General features: G+C 30.1%; 2 protein-coding genes across 2 annotated transcripts; one reads left to right on the plus strand and one right to left on the minus strand.

Annotated features, from left to right (window-relative positions):
- The first annotated feature begins 682 nt into the window (after positions 1–682).
- LOC11429809 (F-box/FBD/LRR-repeat protein At1g13570) lies at positions 683–1,462 on the plus strand. The gene is made up of 2 exons (XM_024771133.1): positions 683–1,373; positions 1,458–1,462. Exons 1-2 carry the CDS (start codon positions 683–685, stop codon positions 1,460–1,462), a joined length of 696 nt encoding a protein of 231 aa, XP_024626901.1.
- An 11,074-nt stretch (positions 1,463–12,536) lies between these two features.
- LOC11433338 (single-stranded DNA-binding protein WHY2, mitochondrial) lies at positions 12,537–16,037 on the minus strand. Its single transcript, XM_003626422.4, has 8 exons — positions 15,886–16,037; positions 15,736–15,806; positions 15,560–15,657; positions 15,122–15,214; positions 14,282–14,376; positions 14,033–14,100; positions 13,836–13,924; positions 12,537–12,857 (listed from the first exon to the last, which is right to left on the minus strand). The coding sequence occupies exons 1-8, from the start codon at positions 15,933–15,935 to the stop codon at positions 12,741–12,743; spliced, it is 681 nt and encodes a 226-aa protein (XP_003626470.1). The 5' UTR covers positions 15,936–16,037; the 3' UTR covers positions 12,537–12,740.
- Between the last annotated feature and the right edge of the window lie 579 nt (positions 16,038–16,616).

Consider the following 16,616-nt stretch of genomic DNA (forward strand, 5'->3'; position numbering starts at 1 on the left):
AAAGTGAAAATTGAGACCACAAAGCCGGTTTTATTTTTCCTTGACAATTAACTGCGGAAGGTATTTTGGTATTTTATGTGTTTCTCACTCATCAGCAATTTCCAAGGAATAGAGCCAGTCGAGGGTTAGGTTAGGATTATGATTGCCGCTACGCTAACAAAATTCATTCATTCAGTTGCGAGAATCTCACCTGTCTGATTCAACCTTCTTGCACGCACAGCTTCTTCTTCGGTCAGTGAGTTCTCACATCTCACAATTCTCTTATTTCGATTGCTGGTAGTGTCACTTAATTTTGCTCTAACTTTTTATTTTGTTCAAATTTAATTTCTTATAAGTGCATCATAATTAGCAAGTTTATATATATAATGAATGATTTACACAGAAAATCGAGGCACGTAGAAAATTAATAATCCATGCAGGTTGGGTTAGTTTAGGATTACGCAATATTGCTGCTGGCCGCTGCAACATTCGTTCACAATTTTCTTATTTCAAGTTTTATTTTTCTTTCAACTTTAATTTCTCATCTGTTGTTGGAATCCAAACACATGTAAAAGCTGATGCTATTTGTAAGCTAATATAGCATAATTGGCAGAGTTAATTACGAAAATTAACATTAAATTTAGGTATACATATATATTTCAGGTGCATTGTGAGTTGTGACTATTTTCTTTTGGACTATAAAATGGATGATCGCATTAGTGAATTGCCTGACGACATCTTGTGTGATATGCTCACAACATTATCCATGAAAGATTTGTTGAAATCCAGTATACTGTCTAAAAGGTGGTCCAAACTTTGGGGTTCAAGGAGAGATCTCTACTTTGATGTCTTCAATGTGTTTGGAAGCAGCGAGAAGGAACTACAAAAAACTGGGTATCTCATTGATGTCACTAGTCGCTTTTCTGTTGATAGATGTATCGATTTGTATAAGACTAAGGATGAATTTGTAAAACGAGTAGATCAATTTGTCAAGAATTTTCCTGGCACAGTGATCAATTCTTTCCTAGTGAGCTTCTATTTAAATTGTGAACAAAGCAACACAATTGATCAATGGATAAGTTTTGCAATTGCAAAGGGAGTTGGAATGATCGATTTACTCTTTCTTGGAGAGCCTTATCCAGCTCACCCTAATCCTCACCCAGATCCAAGCAAACGTTACAAATTTGCCTTTGACTTATTTTCGGAGACTACTGCTTCTGCTCTAAAACATCTACGTCTTGAATGTTGTATTGTTTGCAATCCAACCAATTGTGACTTTATTCCATTCAAGAATTTGACATATCTTTCACTTAATGAAGTAAAAGTGGATGAAATGTTCATAGAAAGTTTGTTATCTAATTGTGGACTGCTTGAAGAGCTTTGCTTAGTTTATTGTGAGTTCAAATTATCAATACCAAAGATAGTAAATTCATGGCTTAATACATGCTCCGGTCTCTTAACTTATTTTAATTTCTCAGTTTAGTCCCTTAACTATTAAATGTTTCGATTTGGTCCTTATCTTTGTTTTCTACATCGATTTGGTTCAATTTTATTAATTTTAAATCCCTAAAAAATAAGATCGTTGGATAAAGGAAGTTCATCATATCTAACCGTGTACCACCAACATCTAAGTATCTGAAATTTAATTTTAAAAATAATATAAATTCATTTATATTAATTTAGAAATAAAAAATTTCTAAAAAATTGGAAAATTAATTTTCGAAAATTAAAAAAAATCTAAAAATTTTGAAAAAAATTCAGGAGTTTTTTTTAAAAAAAAATCTGGAAAATTACTTTTAATTTGGAAAGAAAAATCTGAACTTTTTCGAAATATATTTTCTAATAATTAACCAAAATGGATTTTTGTTAATTATAATTCAGATTTTATTTCGAAAATAAAAATATTTTAAAAAATTCAGGAATTTAATTTTCAATATACAAAAAAAGCAAAAATTCAAAAGTTTAAAAAAAAATGTCAGATTTTTTTCGAAAAAAAGTTTTTAAATTTTTTTTCTACAAAATTAAAATTTTGGAAAATATTTTAACTTTTAATAATCTATACAAATTTAGAAAAAATTCAGATTATTTTTTTCAAAAATTTTATTTCAGAATTACAATTATTTTAAAAGTCCAGATTATTATTTAAAAAAAAAATCAGATTACTTTAAAAATCATTTTTTTACGATTTTGGCTGATTGTAACAAAAAGCCATTTTGGCTAATTATTAGAAAATATATTTCGAAAAAGTTCAGATTTTTCTTTCCATATTAAAATTAATTCTCCAGGTTTTTTTAATAAAAAAATCCTGAATTTTTTTTATTTTCGAAAATTAATTTCCCAATTTTTTTGAATTTTTTATTTCTAAATTAATATAAATGAATTTATATTATTTTTAAAAATTAATTTCAGATACTTAGGTGTTGATGATACATGGTTAAATATGATGAACTTCCTTTATCCAACGGTCTTGTTTTTTAGGGATTTAAAATTAATAAAATTGGACCAAATCGATGTAGAAAACAAAGATAAGGACCAAATTGAAACATTTAATAGTTAAGAGACTAAACTAAGAAATTAAAATAAGTTAAGGGACGGAGGGATGTATTAAGCCTAAATTCATCCTTATGTCATCTCAAGGTTACAAATTGCTATAAGGTATCTAACAATAGTCGGACATTTGTAAACTTGATGTTAGTGGACTGCCTTAAACTCTCCTCATTAGAGTATCGTGGAAAAAATGGTTTGTATATCTAGAACATTAATACCCATGCATTGAAGAACATTATCTCCTCCATTTCGTTGAAAGAAGATCTTAATTCATTTGCTCTCTGCGCAACTTTTCCCGAACTTGAAATTATGCATTTGGATATATATATATATATATATATATATATATATATATATGAAGGTTAGTCATAAAGTATTGGAAGAGTGAGTTTTATTTATTTATTTTTTTACATTTCTTTTCTTTTGAATTTATAAATTGAATCGTGCACGTCATTGGTCAGGTCCCAGCTTCCATAAAAATAACTCAATCGTTCAGACATCTTAAACAACTGGACTTCATCATTGATTGGTACACTTTAAATGACAATGATGATGACGGTGATGAGTGTAGTCTTTTGTGGATTTTAAACATCCTTCAAGCTTCTCCTCTTCTGCAGAAACTCTCTGTCATGGTGAGTGAACATAGTTGATATATACAAATGCTTTACTTTTATTTAACATTCAAAATCTTACTTTTAATATGATTCTCTAAGGAGTTTAACGCTTCCTATGAAATATTTTATTTTTATAATTTTACTAACTTTTGTTATTTGTTTAGATAATTTTATTAGATATCTTGATTTGCATTCATGTTGTGATTTTAATATTGTTTTGTTTTCTTTTTTTATAATATTGTTTTGTTAGTTTGCACATCCAAGGTTCCATGAAAATCAGAATGATATTATGGATGTTGGAGTATTCTCTCACAACGAGGTAAAAGTTATTGAATTTGGAGGATGTGTTGGCAATTGGTTTGAAATTGAGTTTGTTATGAATGTTATAAAATATGCACACAAACTTGAGAAAATAGTTATGACTCGAATTGGAAGTTTGATCCGGTGTGGTTTCAAAGTGGACGTGAAAAGATGAGTGAAAAGCTTCAAGTTGAAGGAGTAGGTCGAGAAAAAGTTGTGCTCTTATAAGATTGTATAATTCTATGTGTTTTATGTGCCAATTGATAGAATTATATTAGCATTGCTCATAGCTTTGCTACTTTAAAGTAGTAGGGGAACCAAAAATATTCATTCGTGGAGGCACACCAATAAGTACTATATTTTTCCTTCAAAAATTCATATAGTATTTTAACCTGAGTTTTTTTTAGAATAAATGATGAGATTATGAACTCATTAAGAGACGTACAAATATTATCCTCAAATATTTTGGCCTTCCTATTTTTGTTGGAATTATGATGATTAAATGATATTTTTTGTGATCATCAATTTATTTTAGTTAAAATGTTGGTAACATATACAAGTATGGTATTAAGGTTGCTATTCACACGAGTATAAGTTCATGTATAACTTATTTTCCAAACTATAGATATGGAGACAAATATTATATCACTCACTCTACCGATATTTGTACATCCTATGCCAGCATGATAAGTATGTGTTACTACCTTTTTCCAAATAGATATGGACACGTTAATAAATTTTTACGAGACTTGTGTTTTTGGTTATACACGAAAAACGTGATTTTGAGGTACGAAAGTATAATAAGGATACTAAAATAACAACTTACATTTGAATTGCAACATTTTAACTGATACCCTAATCAAATTTTCTTTTTAATAAGTACTCTAATCAATTTGGATCCTAAAGTATAAGGATTTTTTTTAAAAGTAACTGTTTTTCTTTAGAAAAAAGAACTTTATTCTTTAGTATAAGATAAGATAGTAAATTTGGGGTTAAATGGGCCAATAATATAATACGATTATATATGTATACTAGGGAGACAACCCGTGCGTTGCACGGGTTTGCTTAAATTTTGTAACATAAATCAAAAGAAAATGTTGGTCATTTTTTATTTTTAAAGTAGGATTATTTTTGCAAAGATTTTTTAAATTTTGGAGTTGGGTTTGATGAAGTAAAAGCGCATTTGCATGCTATCAGATGTAAATCTGCCTTGATTTTAAGTAGTTAAGAATTAGAGATTATATGTTAAAGTTGTTTTATGTCATGATTTCAAGCAAAACGTAATTTACAGGCCGCCTATCTAAAGAGACACTAACCATATTTAAAGATTAATGTGTCTGAGTGGATAGAAATGAAAAGAATGAAAGTGTAATGGACAATAAAAAAATTAAATAAAGATTTAAGGTAAAAACTTGGATTTTACCTTGTAGGCCTATATTTTAAAGGTAAAAAATTCAAAATTACCAATAGCATATGTTCCATCCTAAAAAGTTAGCATATATTCTATCAAAATTAAATAGTGATTTTTTTAAAATTAAAAAATAAAAAAATACGAACACATAAAGGCAGTTTTTCACATTAAAAAAATATAAAAGGAATTGAAAAAAAAAAAACACAACTCAAACCCTAAAAACATTAAATTTTTTAAATCATAAAATCCTTCTACCCAATATGAACTTTGCATGTTATGATTATCAGTTTCCAAGGGTAAATCAATCCTTGATCCGTATTCACCATCATAAACGATGTCGGCGCTGTTATTGTCGTAGATTGCTCTCTGTTGATGTCGAGTGAACGAACCATGGTTCCACTACATAACTGTTGAGCACCGAGAAGAAGGTGCTCTCAACATGTAATCATTGGTAAGAGCAAGAAATTCATCCCTTTTTTTATGAATCATTTCCCTCTTCTTTCTCTTTTGTTCTTCATTTGTGGGTTATTTTTCGTTGAGCTCTCACTTGAATCCATTACTGAGTTCGGCAACAATTGTCCTCCCACTATTGTTGTACACATGTTGTTCCTTGTAGCTCAATGAAGCTAGGTATATAACCCGTGCATTGTAGAGATTTCAATAGAGTTATTTGACTTTTTTTAGATGTTAAACATTATGTCAGTGTTTTTTCAATAAGAATTTTAATTAGTTTACAATGAAGTTAGCTAAATATTAATAAGGAAAAATGTGTCATTTATATTGGTCTTGATATGAGAGCAATAAGCACAAAGAGGCTTGAATATTATTTATTTTTTAGTACAAAGGATGACCATATGCCCAATTATTTTTTTAATCTTTCTTATTTAACTAATTTTGTAAAGGATAACATATTAAGAAGTGTTACTTGAAATTAATTTTGTTATTATAGTTATTAGATAGAATAAGAAAGAGTGAGAAGTTATAAGATATGTGAGAAGATTTTTTTATATATGAAAATGTTTTTTGAAAAAGGAATTACACTTGATGAACATTAAAACCCACTTCCAAATTCATAAGAGTTGTATTAGGTAATAGAATTTTTGTTGGCTACTATATTATAGAATAGCTAAATACTAATAAAAAAATGTGCAGCATATATTGGTCTTGATATGAGAACGATAAGCTCAAAAAACCTTCGATATTAAATTTTTTAATCTTTTTTTTATATCCTTTTTTTAATCTATTCATTTACTCTTATTAAATTAATTTAATGAATGGTAAATAATAACAACAAATTTATTAAGAAGGGATGATAAGTTTTGTAACTTAAAATTGATTGCATTCTCATAATTATTAGATAGAATAAGAAAGGGTGAGAAGTTATACTATATTTAAGAATATATTTTTAGAGGTGGCACATATGTATAATTATAACTTTAGAATAATGAATGACTCAAGTTTAGTTTATGGGAAGGTCTTAGAGGTGCCACATCAACATCATCACAATTTTGCACCCAAATTTACTCTTAATTTTAAGAAACTCAATTGATGGAAAGTATGAATGTCAATCAATTCCATGGTCAAGGGTTAAATTTCCATGTTGCCGCGTTCAAATCATCAAAACATGACTTTGTCTCTCTAATTTCAGAAAGATCAAGAGCGTTCCATTAGAGTTTTGAGTAGATATGTGCTTCTACGATTAGTTACCGAGGCATTGATGCTTTTTTTTTTTTTTAAAGAAGGCATTCATGCTAATAACTCTTATAAGAAACTATTCAATTAAAAACATAACACACGGGCTTGGAATGAAAACGAATAAAAAATATTACTTTTTTAATGCATTTTTAATATGTTCCCTTCCACTTCTTTATTAGACTCTTGATCTTATAACAATGTTAAATAAAAAATAAAAACTTTAATTTCAATGAAAACAACCATCTTTTCATATATGAAGTGCACTCTCAACAAAACCCTCCATTTTCTCAAAACTTATGTATGTGAAATCAAAGAAAGGATATTCATTAGAGAAAACAAAAAATTATAGAAATATACATATACGAAGCTTGAATAGAAAATCAAAACTATCAAAAAATGAAATGGAAGAAGAAAATGAGGAGCTTTGTAGTAAACTTGTGTGTGTAAGAGGATAGAATAAAAATATATTATAATGCATTCATTGTACAACTTGCATGAAGTGAAGTAAATGCAGTGCTTTTGCAAATAGAAAATAAATATAGACATGAGCAATTATCATTACATTTCATACAACGTTTCATTAACTAATCAAAAATAACTTTTTAGTTTTTTTAATTTTTTCTTCTTCAGAAATATAAACTATTTGGTCAACCTAAAAGTAACTTGAGTCTCTATTAAGTCATAAAACCAATGAATAGCCAAGAGATGATAAGTAAAAAATAGAAAAGAAATATAATACCAAATTGAAAGGTACCATCCAATATTTTCTTAGAAAAATTAATGATGAACAACCATTTTTTATAAAAGGGTTGTTCACATATTTATACACACAATGTTTCTCAATGACACGATAGTAAAAAACATGATATAAGATTATAACATTTAGATAGCATGGTAGAGGAAAAGTGTAGAAAGATGGTTTGGTGTTATTGACATCAATAGTAGACATGGTGGAAAAGTCAAGAAAAAATGAGGCAAATGATAAAATTGATCATCAAATATTACCATAAAAGGAATGAGATTTGCGTTGGTTATCATATAGGTGAAAGGGAAAAAGGGAAATATGGATGAGTTAAAATGTAACATCTTTTTAACCTTTATGTGGAAGAATGTAAACAGACAAATTCAATGGTGATGGTGTAAATATTAAACAAATAATCAATGTTTTTAAAAAATAGTAGTTGAAGGGGTTATAAGAACGAAGGATGTAAAAGTTCTGTTTTTTTTTTAATTAAAATAATAATGTTCAGTTACATTTGGTTAACATTGATGTGCATATTCCTATTCAATTACTTCTTTCTTATTAAGATTGCAATTGATTAGTATAACTCTTTTTATCAAAATTATTATGTATAATGGTTTGAAGGAGTGACACATAAGCAAAGTAGTAGAATGATCAAGAATAAAATTTAGAAAGGGGATCATTGGTGAAGTGACATGTAAGCAAAATGTAGCCCGTGCGTTGCACGGGTTTATTTAGAATATATAAGGATGAGTTAAGCATGTTTTTTATCTCTATAAAATATACTAACTTTTCGTTTTAGTTCTTCTAAATTTTTCCTTCGACTTATAAAACATTTAATCACCACTTTTAGCCCTTATTTTTATGTCAACTCATGCGTACTCTTGTATTTTTTAATTAAATTGTGCATTAATGTGTAGAATATTGTAAAAAACTCAATAAAAAAAAGAATTTTTTCACAAAACACGAATTAAATAAGAATTTTTAACGCCAAAAAAAATATAAAAATTCATATTTAATTCCTGTGTTGTTCAAAAATTCTAATTTTTTTTAGGAAGACATTCTTATATTATTATAAACTTTTATTCAAAAATATGAATTTTACCTATAAGTTTGCTTAAAAGGTGAGACCAAAAGTGAAGATGAAAAACTTTTGAGGGACTAAAAGTCAAATAAAACTTTTAGACAGACTAAAACGAAAAATTGCTACATTTATAAGGACCAAAAACATATTTAACCCTATAAGAATTTGAAGAGTAGTGCTATGGATCTAAACAATTTGTATAATAGAATAATTTGAGTATATCTTCTCGTACAAAAAACAATAAATAGTCTAAGATATGTGTGAAAAGTAAGAAAGATAAACAAAATACCTTATTATAAAATTGAAGAGTATCATTGAAGAGGGGTTGGAGAAAGTGATGATAACTCAAACAAAAATTTATATATAACAAAAATATTTAGCACAATAGTAAAATTAAAATAAAATATTTATGATTTGGATAGTGTATATACTTTAATAAGAGTTTTAAAGAGATGATTGACTCAGTTTATGATTTTTTATTTGAGACTAAAACTTTGCTAAATATCGCTTTATTTTTGCAATATCAACTTTATTTTCTACTAATTGAAAATGAAGACAAAGTGTGATTTTTTTTTTTCCATGCATGTATGCTAACACTATATGGTAAGCTATGGTGGTGAATCAGTCCTTTTAATAGCCTAATATATGGTTGTGAATATGTATCAATCAATCCAATAAATTGTAACCGAATAGTTTTAACAAAAATGACTTTATGTTGTATTGAATTCAAGCTAATGGAAGGTTCAACGTGAATGGACCGACATTAAAAAATGAAGCGTAATGCTGGATATAGCGAATGGAATTTTCGTGAAATATAGCGAAGGTGCATTTGCCGTTTAATTTCCTAACTTTCCTCCCATATTTTCCACTAAAAAAGGAAGTTGAATGTTTGACTGCTAATTAAAACACAACACGTGGTAATTCGGGACAGTCGCTATGCATATCCTTCGCTGGATATAGCACTGCTCAAAAATGAATTAGAGTAATAGTTAAGTAGTTAAGAGAGGTGTTCAACTATATATGATAGTAGAAATAGTACCATTGAGGAAACACTCTGAGATTTACTTGGCGTACAAAACATCAGGCCCAACCTTTCAGAAGACAACATAAAAACCAAGACGATTACACTTGGATCAACAGAACCTAATAAAGATAACAACATCAACTATAAAAACATGGAGTCGAACCTTTTTTTTTTTGGAGAAAAACATGTAGTTAAAAAAAAACTGAGTTTGTTACATTCCGATTTGCATAAGAAAAATTATGTTATCAAATTAAACAATACTACCCAAAGCTATATAAGTTGAAGATATATTAATAAGAATTTTCTGAATTAAGAACCACACTTAGGTATATGTTGTCTATCATCATTGCTATAAAATTTGCCTTAACATCAGCACTTCAAATATAGTTAACAAAATGTGCTAAATGTTGAGAAGGCAATAAACACACAACACAAACGGGTAGAAATTCATTTACCAATTTTTTATGTTTACTCTAAATATCATGGTCACCAAACACTAATAGGAAAAATATTTATTGAATGACATGATTAAAGGTGCCTCATACCAGATACAAATGATTGACTACTAAGAAAACAAAAGGATATAAACCACGTAAAAACAAATTACAAATAGGCTGAATACTTCAAATAAACTCTAAATAAAGGAAGATGAATCAGAAATAATATGATTGAACGGGAACAAACATAGGTAAACGAAAAGTAGTATTTGATGAACCTAAAGAGGTGAACCAATGGACAAATAATTGAGCAATGAAAAAACTTCTCTAGGTGGAGATGTGCATAAAAGAGTAGAAAATGAATGTGGGGTAAGTGGTGTTTATAAAGGGTGAAAGGGAATGTGAAAAATTATGCACTAAATTTGTTTAATTTGTAGGAATGAGTTACACAAATTAATTGGTAGTTACATAATAATTTATTCAATTTGTAGGTTATAAATAAAAAATGAGTAGTGGAAGGAGTCACACAAATGAATTAATAGGAAGTTACATAATAAAGATGTAAAAAATGAAGAAAAAGAGAAAGCCACTTGGTGAAAATGCTTAGAAAATTAGTTAGAAAGGGGGGCATTGGTGTGGTGACATGTAAGTAAAGTGTAGCTTAGAATACATGTATATATATAGATAGATAGATAGATAGATAGATAGATACTTGTCCCTGTTTCTGTCGTCTCTTGCAGACTACAATGTCTCTAACTGAGCTAAAAACAGTGGAAAGTGGAAACAAAGCTTGTAACAAAAATGGCAAAGGGATAGCAACAACATCACACACACACAAAATGCATAGTGATTAGACAATTGAGACTACATTGGACAGTGGAAACAAAGCTCAAAGTAGAGTTTGTAGTAATTACCTTGAACAGAAGAGAGATATTACAACAACCAAATATTGGTGCTTATTATTTATACAGGCATTGCATCTCATTGTTTCAAGTGCAGCAAATACAACTACAAAGAAAGAAAGTGAAGGGAATTGTTGTATCATAGTTGTTTTTGCAGAACAATATGGAATACAACTACAAAGTGAAAAGCCTCAAGGCTGCCAATAACGACATGCAGCAAAAGCCTTCAAATGTGTTTGTATATACACAATGTTAATGAACGTGTTAAGGAGGCATTTAAAAAACAAGCCAATGATTAGGAGTGAGCAGGTCAAAGGAAAGTGTTGGTTGGTAGTATTTGATAAGAGGGTATTACTGTTTGTGGAGGAGGGTGTGTGTTGGTAGAATGAAATAAAGAAAAGAAAGTGTTTATGGTGGTTATTTATTAAGTTTCTAATATCAATCAAAATTCCTTTGACTATTTTTTGTTAAAGTTCCTTCTCACTATTAAAAAATTTCTACTTAGTGGAAGTTGTATAACGAGGACCAAATGAGAATGCAGACTTGTCCTTTTAAACAGAATAAACAGAAAATATATGATCTGAAGTACATCCTGAAAGTTCATAGTTGGAACTTGGAAGAAATAAACATATCAATTAAATCAATGTGAGCATAAAAATGCAGCAAAATTGGTACAGAATAGTTATTTGTGGACTTCCACTTTCTTAGACTACATAACTTCCAATAACTGATTCCTGTCCTGTAACTAAATTAATTGGAAGTGTGAACCAGGTGTTAGATTTACTCCAGAATACCTTTTTAATTAGAGGATCAAGCAAGGATTACTAAATTGTCACTAATTGAAGGCTTAATTGACAAGCTCTTCATTATTTGCCAGCGTAAGTACTATAGCATGAGGAGCACTAAACTATCACTAATTAATTTTCAAATGGTATAAATTCCTAAAAAGAAGCATTCATTACTGCAGCATAAGCACTATATGATTATACAGATGGTGGTGGAGGTTGTTCTATCAAAGACTAACATCTAAAGTTGTATGTATTTTGATTAATGAAAGGAAATTGTGAAGTAATGTGAGATAGATACTTTAGTAGAACAAGACTTGACTATTCATCACATATTAGATGTGATACTGTTCAGAATTTAATGTAGCATCACTCTTGGAGGATGTAATTTTACCTTGTAAAAAAAACCTAACAATCAAATTAGAGATAAAGTCACTCCTAAACATCTGAGTGGTTGAGCATTTCATCGATAGAAATCATAAAAAATAAAAAATAAACACTTTAGTTATGAGAAATTTTACCGTATCTAAAAATGAACTAATGGCTAATCTTGATTACCAAACACCTCATCGTGGTCAACTCTTAAATGATCAGACCATTACTTCAATTAGCTGACTCAGTTCCAACAAAAACCCTCCATCGTCAAAAAAGTCATTTGGGTTTAGCTCAACTTTTATTTTAGTGAGTAATGTTGGGTTTATCTTTCATTCATACTAGACAGAAAATTACCCATCCAAACACTAATTTCAACATATAAGAAACCCCAAAGTCCCTAATTTTTTTAAAAATTCAAACATTTGGTAAACCAACTTTCAAAATTGATGGCTTAAAAAAAAAAAACTTTCAAAATAGATGCGTGTCTTTACTTTAGTGTGCAACAAGAGGCACATAGATGGATGGAGATCAAAATATTATGGAATTTCAATTGGATCTAATCCAACCCTATGAATATCATGATTGCTTCTTATGTCTCAAATCTCAATAGACAGTGCATAATAACAAAAGCAGAAGAAGAATAAACAAGGAAACATCAAAATAATAACACGACTAATTCTGAAACAACGTCAGACATTTCATAATTCATCCTTCCCATGCTTCTTTCTTAAGTATTACAATTTACAGGTTATCTTCCACAAACAATCCTAGTCTTTGGATTGATAATACACAAAATGGAATTGACAGCACAAAGAAGGATCCATTTCATATTTCCCAACAGTAACTCACTTTTCCCACTCCAAGTCTAAAATTTGTGAGTTCATCTTTGGTTGAAAGCTGACTGTCCCACTGGACTGCTGATTAGTTAGACGATCCCAACCCATAATGTGTGGCAATGCAAACTGTATCAAAAAACAAATTGACTAACTCTTAACAACGAGCAAAAATATATTAAGAGCACAAGTATGATTGGGTCCAGAATCAGATAAAATAGGGGGTGGGGGCAAATAACTTGATTCAAGCTCAAAAACCAGCAAAGTTAAAAACCAAGGAATAACAGACCAACGCATTCAAAAATTGCAGTTAATTAGGTTGCACATTTTCAAAACAACAAGTTGTCAATAACAACAACAATAATAGCCTGAAATTTCATATACATAACCATTGAGATATTGTTAGACTAATTAAACTCGCATTCTATACAAAATGCAATTGAAAGTGTAATTATATCAACTTTGACACTTAATGTCTGCAGATCCTAGTTGTAGATGGATGGGGTTATGATTGAATCACAGAACAGACAAATACATTATGGTCAATGTTTTCATCAGCTCAGTGACATGTCTAGTTTTCAAGACTTTGATTTTCAATTCTGCCCATCTTCGGTAATTTACTAAATTATGCATGAACCAAAATTGTAAGTGTGAGTTAATCATAGTTAACAAAACAAAGAAACATATAATTAACTATATTCCAATCATTACCTGAAAACAAAACAATAGTCGGCCAACTTGACCAGACATGGCATACCAGTTCCGGAATGCTAATAAAAGTGTAAACTGAAATATATTGTGCACTATGAAAACAGCTTAAAAATGTTGAATCAAATTTGGCGACATTTTTGTAATGTATAGTGTATCAACCAATGTTGCATGACAAGTCCTGCATTGCTAAATGGTACACTAGGCACTTAAAATGAAAAGATGATTATTTCCTCCCTACCAATGCTAGAAAGAACAATGATAATAAAAGAAAATAGATAGCCACTTCATTGTTATTTACGACATGAAAAGCAGAAACTAGGAGCATATAACTTGTGAAAGGTGTAACGTAATGACATAATGGGATTCTATGAGAAACTAAGCAGAAAAGAGGCATACACTGCAAGCTGTCTTCATCACAGCAAACTCAGCAGTTGTAACAGGAACACTAAAATTGTCTTTGGTATTTAACACGGAGTTAACAACAGCTGTCAAAGAGGGAGACAAAATCATAAGGAATATAGTATTATATTGTGCACTGCAACCCAAATACCCAATGTATTAAATGGTGAACAAATTAACAAAACAAGCCTTACACAGAGAGACAAAGTAGCCATTGCTATGAGGCTTAATTGACAAACTTTTCCTTACTTGACCAGCATTACTGCAGCATAAGAATTACTAAACTGTCACTAATTAACTTTCAAATGGTATAAATTCAACAAACAAAAAAACTAATGGATATGTTACTGCTACATATGTGATTCTAATCAATCCTATATGGTTCTCTCATGAGATAATTAATTGGCCATCAATTACTAACCCAAGAGAATCGTGAAATATACCTTGATTTCATTGAGGGGTCATGAAAGAATTCACATGAATCTTGGGGACCAATGGCTATCAAAGAACCGACTTCAGTAGCTGATAGGGCAAATATCTACAAAAAATTAATTGCTATCAGAGAAAGAGAGAGAATTGAATATCAAAGATTGTATGTCTCATATTTAGTTTCCTCCTACAAGTATTAAGTAGAACTTCCAAGACAATATATTAGGCCAAGTAGACAATATGTTATTCTCTATTACAAACTAAGAAAGGAAAATAAAAGTTGAAAACATGAAGCGGTCTATATATTTCCTGACCACACAAGCAAGCTTGCTGGGCTCCAGAGACAATACAATGCTCTTAAGAGTTTAAAGAGACATGAGGGAAGAAAAGATCTGTTGACTATGGTTCATATTCGCTAATAAGTGAGTAGAAACTCAAGCGCAGCATAGTAGAGCGAGCAGAGTTGAACGCTCGAACATGAGTGTATCGTAGCAGAGCGAGTGGGCACAATGAATGTAGTATTGCCTACTACAACTGCAGTATTTAAACAAAGCTTTATACTCTACACAATTGACCGAACTCTCATGGTACCTAAACGAGCATAGCATAGTCCACTACTTTGTAAACTTGTAATCTAGACCATAGTATTTAAACAATGTTTTGTATTCTGTTACCCACAGCATTTGCATAATAGAAAACTACGTCTTTCACAATAGACGTAAACACAATTGACCGAACTTCATGATCAATCTTCGTGTTCTTATACATTTATTTATTTGTTTACTTTAGAGTCGGATTTTCTATTCCAACAAGATCATAACAAAGAAGAAAGAATAAAAGGAAAAAGAAATTACTTGTCTCTTCTCCCAGTCATATTTGCGCTCGCCAATAGCAGGCATGAAACTCATCATTATGGAACCGTGACGATCAACCACAAGAGCCCCAGACTGTAACAAATGGAATTGATAAACATGAAGTTCAGATTAGTTAGACCATGTTTGGATAAACAACTTATCATATAAGCGCTTAAGAATAAGCTATTTCTATAACACAACAAGACAAAATAAGGTCAAATTATTTTAGTATAATCTATAAACTGTTTTCATAAGCTATCCCGGAGAGTTTATGAAAATAAACGGATTATGAACATATCATAAGTTGTAACAATGAATTTCACAAGCGCTTATGTTATGTCAGTAGATAAACTCAAATAAACCAATCCAAACGAACCCTTAATACCACAGTAAAAATGAATGTATTTAATGAATTATGATTAGGAAAAAGAAACATACATCCAACTTAGTAAAAGTAGGAAGACAAGGACTGAGTGAGAACGCAGCTTTGCCCTTGTAAACAGAATAAGGAGCAAAGATACGATCTGAAGTATACCCTGAAAGTGAAGCATATAATCTCAATCAATCAATGTAACCATAAAAAATGCAGCATAATAGTAAGAATGAATGAATACCTTTAGCAGAATAGTTGTTATTTGTGGCAGTAGAGAAATCCCTAGCGTAAAGAACTTCCAATAGATGATTCCTGTTTCATGATAATAATAGTAATTAATTTTATGCATAAAACAGAGAAATTGAAAGAATGAAAGAGATTGAAGGAGTACCTGGAAGATGAATGAAGCATGCGAGAGAACTTCAACATTTTTGGAACCATTTTCTCTTTTCTCTCACACTCTCGCTAAGAATGAATGTAGAATGGTGGCGAAAATTGGGGTTTATATCAGTGTTTAATTCAAAATGCTGTGAAACGACCAAACCATGATGAAGATTGCTTTTTAGGCCCCCCAATATCTCTTTAGGCCCCCTAAAAATACAAAAATAACCTTTATAATACATCCGGTAGTTACATACCGGATGTGCATTTTAAATTTTCACATTTTACACCTTCGGTATGTACATACCGGAGGCACATTTACAAATTTTCACGTTTATCGCATTCGGTAGTTATGTTCTGGAGGAACATTCATTTTGCGATTTCTCAATTACACCTCCGATATATATATACCGTACTCCACCCACGTTGTTATCTGTATAAAATGGTGCAGTTTTTTTTAAGAGTTATTTTCTAAGCTTCAATATTGTTCCATACCTTGCGTTTTTTGGCCAATTTTTGTTGTGTTTTCATCACAATTAATAGAACAAATGGCGTCAATCTTTACTCAATTGCAATCATTTAGAAGGTAAACCTTGCTTCTTCCTCTCTCGTATTGTTTCTGTATAATTTTTTTAGAGTTCTGCCATATTCAATGAAAAGTTTGATCCTTTTATTTCTGTAAATTTTATGCACCCTACCAAAAGTTTGTGAATTTTCCAACTTAGCAGAGCATGTACATTT

The sequence above is a fragment of the Medicago truncatula genome, chromosome 7 (assembly GCF_003473485.1).
Source record: "Medicago truncatula cultivar Jemalong A17 chromosome 7, MtrunA17r5.0-ANR, whole genome shotgun sequence".
Taxonomy (NCBI): Eukaryota; Viridiplantae; Streptophyta; class Magnoliopsida; order Fabales; family Fabaceae; genus Medicago; species Medicago truncatula.

Excerpts from the sequence above, each read along its gene's own strand:
- LOC11429809 (XM_024771133.1), top strand. The coding sequence starts at position 683 with ATGGATGATCGCATTAGTGAATTGCCTGACGACATCTTGTGTGATATG.
- LOC11433338 (XM_003626422.4), bottom strand. The coding sequence starts at position 15,935 with ATGGTTCCAAAAATGTTGAAGTTCTCTCGCATGCTTCATTCATCTTCC. Across the intron at positions 15,807-15,885 it reads ATGCTTCATTCATCTTCCAG|GAATCATCTATTGGAAGTTC; the intron begins GTACTCCTTCAA and ends ATCATGAAACAG. Across the intron at positions 14,101-14,281 it reads GACCCCTCAATGAAATCAAG|TAATGCTGGTCAAGTAAGGA; the intron begins GTATATTTCACG and ends CTTATGCTGCAG.